Source organism: Tamandua tetradactyla, chromosome 2 (assembly GCF_023851605.1).
Source record: "Tamandua tetradactyla isolate mTamTet1 chromosome 2, mTamTet1.pri, whole genome shotgun sequence".
Lineage (NCBI taxonomy): Eukaryota > Metazoa > Chordata > Mammalia > Pilosa > Myrmecophagidae > Tamandua > Tamandua tetradactyla.
The window spans coordinates 44,634,630-44,647,542 of record NC_135328.1 but is presented as its reverse complement, the minus strand read 5'-3'; the positions used below and the strand labels follow the sequence as shown (position 1 = coordinate 44,647,542).

At 39.1% G+C, this 12,913-nt stretch overlaps 1 protein-coding gene across 1 annotated transcript; it reads right to left on the bottom strand.

Annotated features, from left to right (window-relative positions):
• Positions 1-508: 508 nt before the first annotated feature.
• Positions 509-1,556, bottom strand: OR5C1 (olfactory receptor family 5 subfamily C member 1). The gene has a single exon (XM_077133361.1). The coding sequence runs from the start codon at positions 1,554-1,556 to the stop codon at positions 594-596; it is 963 nt and encodes a 320-aa protein (XP_076989476.1). The 3' UTR covers positions 509-593.
• Positions 1,557-12,913: the final 11,357 nt, after the last annotated feature.

The following is a 12,913-nucleotide window of genomic DNA, read 5'->3' as shown; positions in this document are numbered from 1 at the left end:
ACCATCTCACTGCCCAACTGTTGGTATTTTAGGAATGAGTTTGTGTATGTTCTGATGCTCTTCTGCCGTTTCCTTGAGGGATGGAATCCACAGGCTACAAGGGAGGGATATTTGACTAATCAGATCCCTCCCATTCTTTGCATGAATGAGTTCTGAAGATGCTCTCCTGAGATCAAGTTGAATAGCAGCAGACTCTTTGGCCATGAAGAACCATAAATGGGGAAACTTGGAGTCAACACAGCTCTCATTTGGTGTTTTAGCCTGCTTATCAGTACAGGTGGCAAATAAACCTTATGTTACTTCACCTGATAACATCTAGGCACTTTTATGCTTTGGACATTGGGGAATCTAAGGCAGCTCAGTAATGACATTAACCTCATCTTGGTTCTAACTCTAGGTGTATCACTAATATTATCCCCAGATTTCAGCCTCTCTTCTACGTGCTTCCTTTCCTCTCCCGTCGTTGCCCCATAAACAATTAGAAGAGACACTGAAGCTAGAAGCACATCCATCTTTATCCACAGTGACAAGGAACAAAAAGAGTATCCTCTCAGTCTCTTCATAGCCCATCCTAATTGGGCCCTCCCAGTCTCTTATTGGTGCCCTTGCCCTGGACAGTGGAGATGGCTCCAGGTCCTCCTGAGGGCATCCTTAACCTCCTTATTGCGGAGGCTGTAGATGAGTGGGTTGAGAGCTGGGATGACAAGTGTGTAGAACACTGATGCCATCTTGTCAGTGTCCAGAGCATAGCTGGAGCTAGGACGCAGGTACATGAAAATGAGTGTCCCATACAGCATAGCCACAGCTGTGAGGTGGGAGCCACAGGTAGAGGCTGCTCGCTGTCGGCCCTCGGCTGAGCGCATGCAGATCACAGCCCCAGCAATGAAGCCATAAGACACAGCAATAGCTAATACTGTGGCTGTCTGGATGAAGCCACAGATGGTAAAGAGGAGAAGTTCATTGAGACTAATGTCATTGCATGAGATGGCCAAAAGTGGAGGGATATCGCAGAAGAAGCTGTTGATCTCATGGGAATGGCAGAAGCTTAGGCGAAAGGTGAAGGTCGTGTGAACAATGGCACTCACTGCACCACCCAGGCCTGATGCTCCCAGCAAGGCCAGGCACAGGCGCCGTGACATGACCGTTGTATAGAGAAGAGGGTTCCCAATGGCCATGTAGCGGTCATAAGCCATCGCTGCCAAGAGGCAGCACTCAGAATCAGCCAGCCCTGCAAAGACAAACATCTGTAGGGCACAGGCTGCATAAGAAATGGTAGCACGGGGCAGGAGCAGGTCCACTAGCATCTTGGGGCCTATGGCTGAAGAATAGCAGGCGTCCAGTAGGGAGAGGTTGGCTAGGAAGAAGTACATAGGTGTGTGGAGTCGAGCATCCATGCAGATCAACAGAACCATGCCCACATTTCCCAGTAGGCTCAGCAGGTAGACGGGCAAGAGGATCAGGAAGAGGGTTATGCGCAGATTCCAGCAATCAGTGATGCCCAGGAGGATGAATTCAGCAGGGGCCACCCTGGCCCAGGTCAGATTCTCTGGGGTCATCTGCTGGACAGAGACTGAGGAGAGCAAAGCAAGAGAGAGATGAGAGAGAGGTCATGCCTTTGATAGAGGAGAAAGCACTGAAAGTTCATGAAATGGGTCACAAAATTGTGTAGTGCCATAGACAAGGTAATTAACCTCCCCAAACCTTAGTTTTTAACTCTGCAAAGTGACCAAAATTTAATCTTCGTGAAAACAAGAGTCTTGTATGTCATTCACTTTTGTATCCATAGTACTGAGGATGTGGCCTGGTGCAAAGTAGGTGCTCAATAACTATTTGTTAAATGAATAGATGATGAGGTCGGGTCAAGGACTGAAAGCTCCATATATATCCTCTCCAGTTTCCCAGGGAAGAAAGGGGATTCAATGGACTGGGCAGAGAATCTTGTTGATCCAAAGAGTAACAAGCTATAGGTTTTGATATTTGCCGGGAGGACATCTTCCCATTGGTATAGGACCTGGAAATGGAGAGTGCAGCAGTGGTCTGGTATCTTGGGGAGAGAGCAAGGAATAGAAAGAACAGAGGATTTGAATGTATTTCTGGACTGGATTTTTCACAACTTTGAGCATCAATTTTCTCATCTGTATAATGTGAACAAAAAGCTTGTAGAAGGTTTTTGCAGGGATTCAATGCGATAATTTATATAAAACACCTCAAACAGGGCCTGACACACAACAAGAATTTAACTAAGGTCTAATGAATTGGATTGAACTAGATGTGCTACCTGAAATCTGGAAGGAAGCAGTTCTAAGGCAATCAAAAGCAGTGTAAATCCCAGAAAATGCAATGTTGTTTCATACCCCATGCCTTTGCAATGATTCCCTCTACCTAGAACCTGTTTCCTCTTTCTGTGTTTGATGAAAGCTGTGTCCAATGTGAAGCATTCCCTGATCTACCAAAAGAAAATTCCACTTCTACCTTGTTTGTATCGTGTGGTACTGGAGCATATATCCATTGTGACACTTGGCCATTTCATTGAAAATATCTTTTATGTGTCTCTTCTTCAACAAACATTTATCAGGGATTATTGTGTGCTATGTATGGCTCTGCAATACATGTTTATAAAAACGTTTTAATTGTGATTATCAGGTTTTTTCTTTTCTAATGCAATTTTATTGAGATATACTCACACATCATATAATCCATCCGAAGTATACAATCAAATGGCTCACAGTACCATCACATAATTGTGCAGTCATCACCACAATACATTTTAGAACATTTTCATTACACCAAGAAAAAAAAAAAAGGAAAATCCAAGATATGCTATACCCCTTATCCCCCATCGATTGGTATAGTACATTTGTTTCTGTTGATGAGACTATTAAGGTTAACTATATATTAATCAAATGTTTTATAGTTAACTACATGTTAACTATGGTTCATAAGTTGTAGTAGGTGCATTTCCCCCCATATACCACTCTATTATTAACTCCTTGCAAGAGTTTTGTACATTTGTACATTTTGTATATTTGTACTATTAATCATGTTGTCATCAACCACAGAATTTACTGAGCTATACAGTTCCATGTTTTAACCATTGGCTTTCCCACTGGTACCATGTATAACTCTAAATTTCCCCTATCAACCACATGCAATTCGTTTTTCTGTTTAATTTTTTCCTTATTTTTTGGTTTTTTTATCTCCAGGGTCTGATATATAATCACTCATCAATCAATTTTAGTTGAACACATGAAGCAATGAAAAGACTTAACAGTATGCAGACTTGTTTGTTTTTCAGACTTGGTTTTGATTCCGGCTTCTACCACTTTCTAGTGTGCAACTTCAGGCAAGTCACTTCATCTCTTTCAGTCTCAGCTTTTTCATTATAAAGTAGGAATTCTATTATCTATATTGGAGAGTTCTAATAGGCAATAGGTGTGCAGCATAGGGCCTGGCAGAGGGGAGTAAGTGCTCTTCCTTCTTCCTTTAAGAGAAATTGATCTGTTTTGGACCTACCGGTGCCTGGTGAGGGTGATGAGGGCCTTACTACAAAGCAAAGCTTGGATGAGAAAAAGTTCGATGTTATCACATGTTGATGATGTTATGCTGGTGGGAATTTAAATTGGGACATTTGGAGGAGAGTTTGACAGTTAACTACCCCGAACTTTACATACCCTAGTAACTTTATTTCTTGGTGTTTGTCTTTGAAAACTCTCACATTTGTACACAGGATACAGGCACTAGAATGTACACTTTTGGACTGTTTGTAATAGCCAAACATTAGTTGAAACTAAATGTTTGTCAGTAGGCTCACAGTACTTAAACAGGAATGGATTCAACCTACAAAATCAATATGGAGAAATTTCCAAAACTCATTGAGAAAAAAATTAATTTGCAGAACAAAACAGGTTGATGAAAAAACACACACAAAATATATTTTCTATGTGTGTGTGTGTGTATATATATATATATATATATATATATATATATACACAAAACATACTGCTGGTTGTTCCAATCAGAAAGTGGGCCCCAGGGCAGCACATTTTACCACCTTTGCCTCCTCCCCATATCCAGATCTGTTCTTTCTTAACTCATAGGTCATCTTTTATAAGAAGATCTATCTGAACACCTCATTCCCCAACCTTTCATGCTGGATTCTCACATACTGGACCCTCTGTATCATAGCCTACTCCATTGTTTTATAATTATCAGCGTTGTCTGCTCTTACCTAGCTAAACATCCTGAGGTCTGGGACCATGCCTAATTCATCTGTATATCCTAAGGGATACAGAATTTTAGGTGTCTTCCCTTTCTCCTTGGTGGGGTGAATTGTGAAAATCAGCCAGCCTCTAGGAATAAAGAAAACAACGGGTTTCCAGCTGCACCCAACTGCATGTTCTCGGTGAATGAAGTCAGCTGGATGGCTGAAGTTGTGCATCCAGAACCCAGTTGTTCACCAGCACCTTATATGTTTTGGTCTCTCGACATGGGAAAGCAAACAATACTCACCTTCACAAAGTGAGGAGCAGAGCTGCTATAAACGCCTCTCCATGTTTCCACCTGTAAAATTGAGACAATGGGGCTTCAGAGCTTTTAAAGTGTTTTGAAATTTTTGTATGCAAGAATCCTGGAACTTCATTTTTGTAGGTATTATGGAGTGTGTAGGTGTGTGTGTGTGTGTGTGTGTGTGTGTATGTGTGTGTAAAAGATAGAGTTAATTCTCTATTAACTTCTTTCTTTTGTGTTACAACCCATAAGGAGCAATCCTGACATTGTGGGGTTGGGGAGTGTAGTTCAGTGTGGAGTTTGCCACTGAGACTGAAGACTCAAGTTTCCAGCTTCTGGGTTGTTCTTAGGTGCTACTCAATAATAGGGAGGAAATGGAAGACTGTAGGTTACTGGGCTTTCAGACTTCTGGCTCCACTTAGGCTAAAACTGATCATATTGTCTTCTGTAATCTTTCTAACATCCCTATTTTTGTCTGACTCCTACTTTCATCTGTCAGTTTCTGGGCTTAATGCCTTTGACATCTGCCTATCAACTATCTATATCTATTTATTGATTATTAATTGAGCAGTTGATTTAATCATAACCATTTGTCAATTATTCTGTCTCTAATTATCTATCCCACAAGTATTTATTAACCACCCTCTATGTGACACACCCTGTATGAGCACAAGGGATACAGGTGTGAATATGGGTGCTGTAATTGAACTTTGAGGCTGGCAGGAGGGGAGCGCTCTTTACCAAATAATTTCACATACACACCGATATATATGTGACCTGAAGGAGAGGAGAGGAACATGTTTTTGTCTTTACCTCTCTTTCTACCCAGTTTAAGGAGTGGCTTATGATGCTCCAGGCATTTTGCATGCATGATCTCATTTAATATTTATCAAACTGCTATGAATGGATACTTTCATACCTATTTCATAGATGAAGAAATCAACGATCTTTAACTTGTGAGGATGACTCCATTCCCACTTTCTCCCTCACCTGCCTGTGGTGCCTCTGCAGTAAGTACCTCTTGGGCCAATCCACTTCTCTCATGGACTTTCATGGCCCTGGTCCAAGCCTCATTATCATGATTATGTGTGAGCTTCCGAGCTGGTAGCCATGCTTATTCCATCTCTACCTCTCCATGCTGTTGCTACTACTGCTTTTTCTTTTTTTTTTTACATTCTTGAATTTTATTAGAGCTGCTATTTTCTTTTCTTTTCTTTCATGCTTGCTTATTTGACAAATAACAATCTAAACTGTTAAAATTCAGGTTACATGTAGCATAATGCAGAGGCTTGAGACTTAGTTTCTTAGCTCAATTTCCTGTTTGTTTTTAATTTAAACTTTATTTTGAAATGCCTTCAAACTTACAGGACAGTTACAAAAATAATGCAAAATCCATACACAGAACTGCAACATCACCCATCCTCTCAGATATACAAATCTACCAGTTTTAACATTTTACCACATTTGCCGCGTCAGTCTATCCATCCATCCATTCATCGATCCATTTTCTGAGCACTGAAGTGTAAATTATACACATCATGCTCCTTGAACACTTAATATTGTCATGTGCTTTTCCTAAGACCGAGGATGTTCACTTATGTAATCACCGAGTGCAGTTATCAAGTTCAAGAAATTAAGCATTGTCATAAAGCTTACAGTCTGTTTTCAAATTTTTTTCATATGTTCCAATTATTTCCTCTTGAGCCTTTTCTCCTCCCTTATTAGATCCTGTCTAGAATCATGTTGTTCTAGTTTGGTAGCTGCCGGAATGCAACACACCAGAGATGGATTGATTGGCTTTTAATAAAAGAGGATTTATTTCATTAATTCTTCAGAGGAAAGGCAGCTAACTTTCAACTAAGGTTCTTTCTTACATGGAAAGACACAGGGTGATCTCTGCTGGCCTTCTCTCCAAGCCTCTGGGTTCCAACTAACTTTCCCCGGGGCGATTTCTTTCTGCATCTCCAAAGGCCCGGGCTGAGTTGCAAGTGCCGAGATGAGGCATGCTGAGCTGCTTGGACTGTGCTAAGTAAAGCTCTCTCATTTAAGCACCACCCAATTAAATGAAACATCATTCACTGAAGCAGGCACGCCTCCTAGCCAACTGCAGATATAATCAACAACAGATGAGGTTCACATGCCATCGGTTCATGTCCACAGCAACAGATGGAGGCACCTTCACCTGGCCAAGTTGACAACGGATTCTAACTACCACACATGTATTGAATTTGTCATTATTTCTTTTGGTTGTTAGCTCTTTTTTTAAAACAATGAGACTATATATACAACATAAAATTTCCCATCTCAACCAATCCTAAGCACACCATTGAGAGATTAATCAATTCACAATGTTGCAGTACCCTCACCACCTTCTCTTACTAAAACTCTCCTATCTACCCAAACATAAACCCCACACCCAATATGGATTAATTCTCCATTCCCACTGTCCCCCACTTCTGGCAACCTGTACTTTACTTTTTGTGCCTGTGAGCTTGCGTATTTTCTTTGTAGTTTCCTTGAAGCTTAAATTTAATACCCTAAATCTATAACAATCTTCTTTACCTTGATACCAACTTAACTTCACTAGTACAGTAGGACCTCATTTTACACTAACTCTCATGTGAATTCAGGTATACATAATTGGCAACTGAAAATAATAAAGGCAGAGAGAATTTTAAAATGTGGAAATTATTTCTATGATTACTTTTGTTTACTTATTGTGAATAGAGTGCTTATTTGCCTTATTTATAAAAATATGTGGTAGGTATATTCATATAAGAAATACTTAAAAAAATAATAATGGGATTTGCTACCATGTGTGCTCTATACAGAGGGGAGCACTGCCGCAGGGAGGAAATGGAGGTGGAGAGGCAGAACGCAGACCCAGCCACTTTCTCGGGCAACGCCCTGGGTGGCCCACAGATGTCAGGTGCCTTCCCCGCCTCCCATTGGCCCCTGACAATTTTTTTTTCCTTTAGAGGAGGGGATGAAGGGAACTTGAGATGGTACACAATGCTAGGGATGGGCAAGGTGTGCATGTGAGAAAGTTAGAATTTTTAAAATAATTTCTACAATTAATTTTGTTTACTTATTGTTACTATAGTGTTTATTTGCCTTATTTATAAAAAGTGTGGTAGGTATGTTTGTATAAGAAATATTTATTAAATAAGGGGGTTTGCTATTATGTGCGATTTTCAACTTACATGGAGGGTCTTGCAAGGTACTGATCAGGTAAAACGAGGTGCTAATTAATGTAAATGCAAACTCCATTCCTATACTCTTCCGTCCCCTGCCTTTATGTAGTTCTTTGTCAAAATTACATGTTTATAAGTCCCAAACCACTGATTTATCATTACATTTGATGCATTTGCCTTTTAGATCCTGTCAAAAGTAAAAAGTGGAGCTGCAAATCCCAAATACTGTTGTTCTGGCATTTATATTTACTGTCATTGTTACTTTTACTTTCTCATATGGCTTCAATCTATTGTCTATTGTCCTTTCCTTTCAATCTACAGGACTCTCTTCCTCACTACCCTGAGTTCTTAGCTCATTCTCCCCCAGCACACAGACATTTAAATGCTCTGCTCTAGGTACATTTACCTGTTGTCACTGTGATGGTGTGTGGGTATTGGACTGTTAGGACCTACCTAGAAGTTGGTGGTAGGTGGGGAGCTGTTTCAGCAAAGAAGCTTCTGTCCAGCTTTGAGGGTGAGAATGGCAAGGTGGAGGTAGCAGGGACGTGCCACATTCCAGAGGTAGGGAAGACTTATACTCTTCTTGGGCTCTGAAGGAATAGCCCCCCTTTTTCTTCTGCCTCCTCCTTCCCTCTCTGCTGTCTCAGAGTCCATGGAGACTCTCCACATCTTTTGGGAACTGTGTGACAGCTGGTGAGAGGGAATTCCAGGATGACTCACTCTTTAGTGCCTGGGGAGTTTGGAAAAGTTTGGCTGAGTCCCCAGGCTCTGTATGGGGTAAACAATCATGCTACTCAAAGAAAGGAGTCCTGTTGGCTCACTTTCTCCATTCATTCCTTGGGACTCAATGTTTTTATTGTGCCTTATAGTCTTGTATCTGGCTTATTTCACTCAATTTGATATTTCCAAAGTTCATCCATATTATAGCATGCACTAGCATTTTATTTCTTTTTATGGCTGAAATAATATTCCATTATTTGGATATACCACATTTTGTTTGTCCATTCATCTGTTGATAGATGCTTGGGTTGCTTTCATCTTTTGGCTATTGTGAATAATACTGCAATGAACATCAGTGTATACTCCTCTGAGTCCCTGTTTTCAGTTATTTGGGGTATATACCTAGGAATGCAATTGCATAGTAATTCTGTGTTCAACTTTCTGAGTAACTACCAAACTGTTTTCCACATTAGCTGCACCATTTTACATTCCAATCAACAATGTATGAGGGTTTCTATTTCTCCATATCCTTTCCAACACTTGCTGTTTTCAAATTTTTAAATAGCTAAGCTACAGGGTATGAAGCTGTATCTCATTGCAGTTTTAATTTACATTTCTGTAATAGCTAATGATGTTGGGTGTATTTTTGTATTTCATATGATTGATGATGTGAATATCATCAAATGCTTCATCCAATTTTTATTCAAATCCTTCGCCCAATTTTTAACTGGGTTGTTGATCTTTTTGTTGTTGAGTTGTAGAAGACTATATATTCTGGATATAAAATCCTTAATAGAGATATAATTTCCAAATATTTTCTTCCATTCCATAGGTTGTCTTTTCACTTTCTTGATAATGTCCTTGGATGTACAAGTTTTTTATTTTGATGTAGTCCATCTTTTCTTTTGTTGCTCATGCTTTTGGCATAAAATGTAAAAATTCATTGCCTACCATAAGGTCCTGAAGATATATCCCTATGTTCTCCTTCTTTCTTTCTTTTTTTTTTTATTGTCTTACAAAGGGGATCTATTTAGTTTCAAATTTACAGGTCTTCAGAGGAAAGGCAGCTTTCTCTGTCATTCCATATGCTTCCTGGTAAGAAGTTTATAGTTTTAACTCTTATATTTAGGTCTTTGATCCATTTTGAATTACTTTTTGTATATGGTGTGTTTTGAAGCTGTATGTACCATGGAAAAAACATGCTCTTAAATCAAATCCATTTCTGTGGGTATGAGCCCAATGTAAGTAGGACCTTTGGATGAGGTTACTTCAGTCAAATTGTGGACTGTCTCAATAAGAATGGGTCTTAATCCTATTCCTGGAGTCTTTCATAAATGGAATGAAATTCAGACACAGAGAGAAAAGGCCACAGGAAGTAAGAAGCTGAACATCTACAGAACGTAAAATCCAGAAAAGAAAGGAGAGACCAGAAGATACTACCACGTGTCTTGCTGTATGACAAGCTAAGGACCAAGGGTCACCAACAGCCAGCCTCAGAACCCCAGTCTTCAGGAAGAAAGCATCTCCTTGATGATGCCTTGATTTGGATTTTTTCCCCCAGCCTCAAACCACGAGCAAATAAATTCCCATTGTTTGACTGGACTCATTTCAAGGTGTTTGCTTGAGCAGCCCAGGAAATGAAAACAACGTGAGAGGTAGAGGTCCATATTCATTCTTTTTAATGTAGATTTCCAGTTGTCTCAGCACCATTTGTTGGAGAGACTTTTATTTCCTCATTTAATGAACTTGGCACTCTTGTCAAAAATCAACTGGCCATAGATGTAAGGACTTATCTCTGAACTTTCAATGTTATTCCATTGGTCTATAAGCCTATCCTTATGCTAGTACCACATTATTTTAATTATCGTAGCTTGTAGTAAGTTTTGAAGTCAGGAAATGTGAGCCCTCCAACTATATTCTTCTTCAAGATTGTTTTGACTATGTAAGCCCCTTGCAATTCCGTATGAATTTGAGGATCAGCTTTTCCATTTATGTAAAAATGGCTGCTGGTATTTTGATAGGGATTCAATGCATTTGTAGATTGCTTTAGACAGTATTGACATCTTGACAATATTAAGTCTTCCAATGCATGCACTTGGGATATCTTTCCATTTATTTAAGTTGCTTTAATTTCTTTAAATAGTGTTTTGTAGTTTTCAGTGTACACATTTTTTGACCTCCTTGGTCAAATTTATTCTTTTTTTTTTTTTTTTTTTAGAAATCATACCATTCTACATATGCAATCAGTAATTCTTAACATCATCACATAGATGCACGATCATCGTTTCTTAGTACATTTGCATTGGTTTAGAAGAACTAGCAACACAACCGAAAAAGATATAGAATGTTAATATAGAGAAAAAAAATAAAAGTAATAATAGTAAGAACAAAACAAAACAAAACAAAAACCTATAGCTCGGATGCAGCTTCATTCCGTGTTTTAACATGATTACTTTACAATTAGGTATTATTGTGCTGTCCATTTTTGAGTTTTTGTATCTAATCCTGTTGCACAGTCTGTATCCCATCAGCTCCAATTACCCATTATCTTACCCTGTTTCTAACTCCTGCTGAACTCTGTTACCAATGACATATTCCAAGTTTATTCTCGAATGTCAATTCACATCATTGGGACCATACAGTATTTGTCTTTTAGTTTTTGGCTAGACTCACTCAGCATAATGTTCTCTAGGTCCATCCATGTTATTACATGCTTCATAAGTTTATCCTGTCTTAAAGCTGCATAATATTCCATCGTATGTATATACCACAGTTTGTTTAGCCACTCGTCTGTTGATGGACATTTTGGCTGTTTCCATCTCTTTGCAATTGTAAATAACGCTGGTGTGCAAATGTCCGTTTGAGTTTTTGCCCTTAATTCCTTTGAGTAGATTCCCAGCAATGGTATTGCTGGGTCGTATGGCAATTCTATATTCAGCTTTTTGAGGAACCGCCAAACTGCCTTCCACAGTGGTTGCACCCTTTGACATTCCCACCAACAGTGGATAAGTGTACCTCTTTCACCGCATCCTCTCCAGCACTTGTCATTTTCTGTTTTGTTGATAATGGCCATTCTGGTGGGTGTGAGATGATATCTCATTGTGGTTTTGATTTGCATTTCTCTAATGGCCAGGGACATTGAGCATCTCTTCATGTGCCTTTTGGCCATTTGTATTTCCTCCTCTGAGAGGTGTCTATTCAAGTCTTTTTCCCATTTTGTAATTGGGTTGGCTGTCTTTTTGTTGTTGAGTTGAACAATCTCTTTATAAATTCTGGATACTAGACCTTTATCTGATATGTTGTTTCCAAATATTGTTTCCCATTGTGTACGCTGTCTTTCTACTTTCTTGATGAAGTTCTTTGATGCACAAAAGTGTTTAATTTTGAGGAGTTCCCATTTATTTATTTCCTTCTTCAGTGCTCTTGCTTTAGGTTTAAGGTCCATAAAACCGCCTCCAATTGTAAGTTTCATAAGATATCTCCCTACATTTTCCTCTAACTGTTTTATGGTCTTAGACCTAATGTTTAGATCTTTGATCCATTTTGAGTTAACTTTTGTATAGGGTGTGAGATATGGGTCCTCTTTCATTCTTTTGCATATGGATATCCAGTTCTCTAGGCACCATTTATTGAATAGACTGTTCTGTCCCAGGTGAATTGGCTTGACTGCCTTATCAAAGATCAAATGTCCATAGATGAGAGGGTCTATATCTGAGCACTCTATTCAATTCCATTGGTCGATATATCTATCTTTATGCCAATACCAAGCTGTTTTGACCACTGTGGCTTCATAATATGCCTTAAAGTCCGGCAGCTTGAGACCTCCAGCTTCATTATTTTTCCTCAAGATACTTTTAGCAATTCGGGGCACCCTGCCCTTCCAGATAAATTTGCTTATTGGTTTTTCTATTTCTGAAAAATAAGTTGTTGGGATTTTGATTGGTATTGCATTGAATCTGTAAATCAATTTAGGTAGGATTGACATCTTAACTATATTTAGTCTTCCAGTCCATGAACACGGTATGCCCTTCCATCTATTTAGGTCTTCTGTGATTTCTTTTAACAGTTTTTTGTAGTTTTCTTTATATAGGTCTTTTGTCTCTTTAGTTAAATTTATTCTTAAGTACTTTATTCTTTTAGTTGCAATTGTACATGGAATTCGTTTCTTGATTTCCCCCTCAGCTTGTTCATTGCTTGTGTATAGAAACGCTACAGATTTTTGAATGTTGATCTTGTAACCTGCTACTTTGCTGTACACATTTATTAGCTCTAGTAGTCTTGTTGTGGATTTTTCCGGGTTTTCGATGTATAGTATCATATCGTCTGCAAACAGTGATAGTTTTACTTCTTCCTTTCCAATTTTGATGCCTTGTATTTCTTTTTCTTGTCTAATTGCTCTGGCTAGAACCTCCAACACGATGTTGAATAATAGTGGTGCTAATGGACATCTTTGTCTTGTTCCTGATCTTAGGGGGAAAGTTTTCAATTTTCAA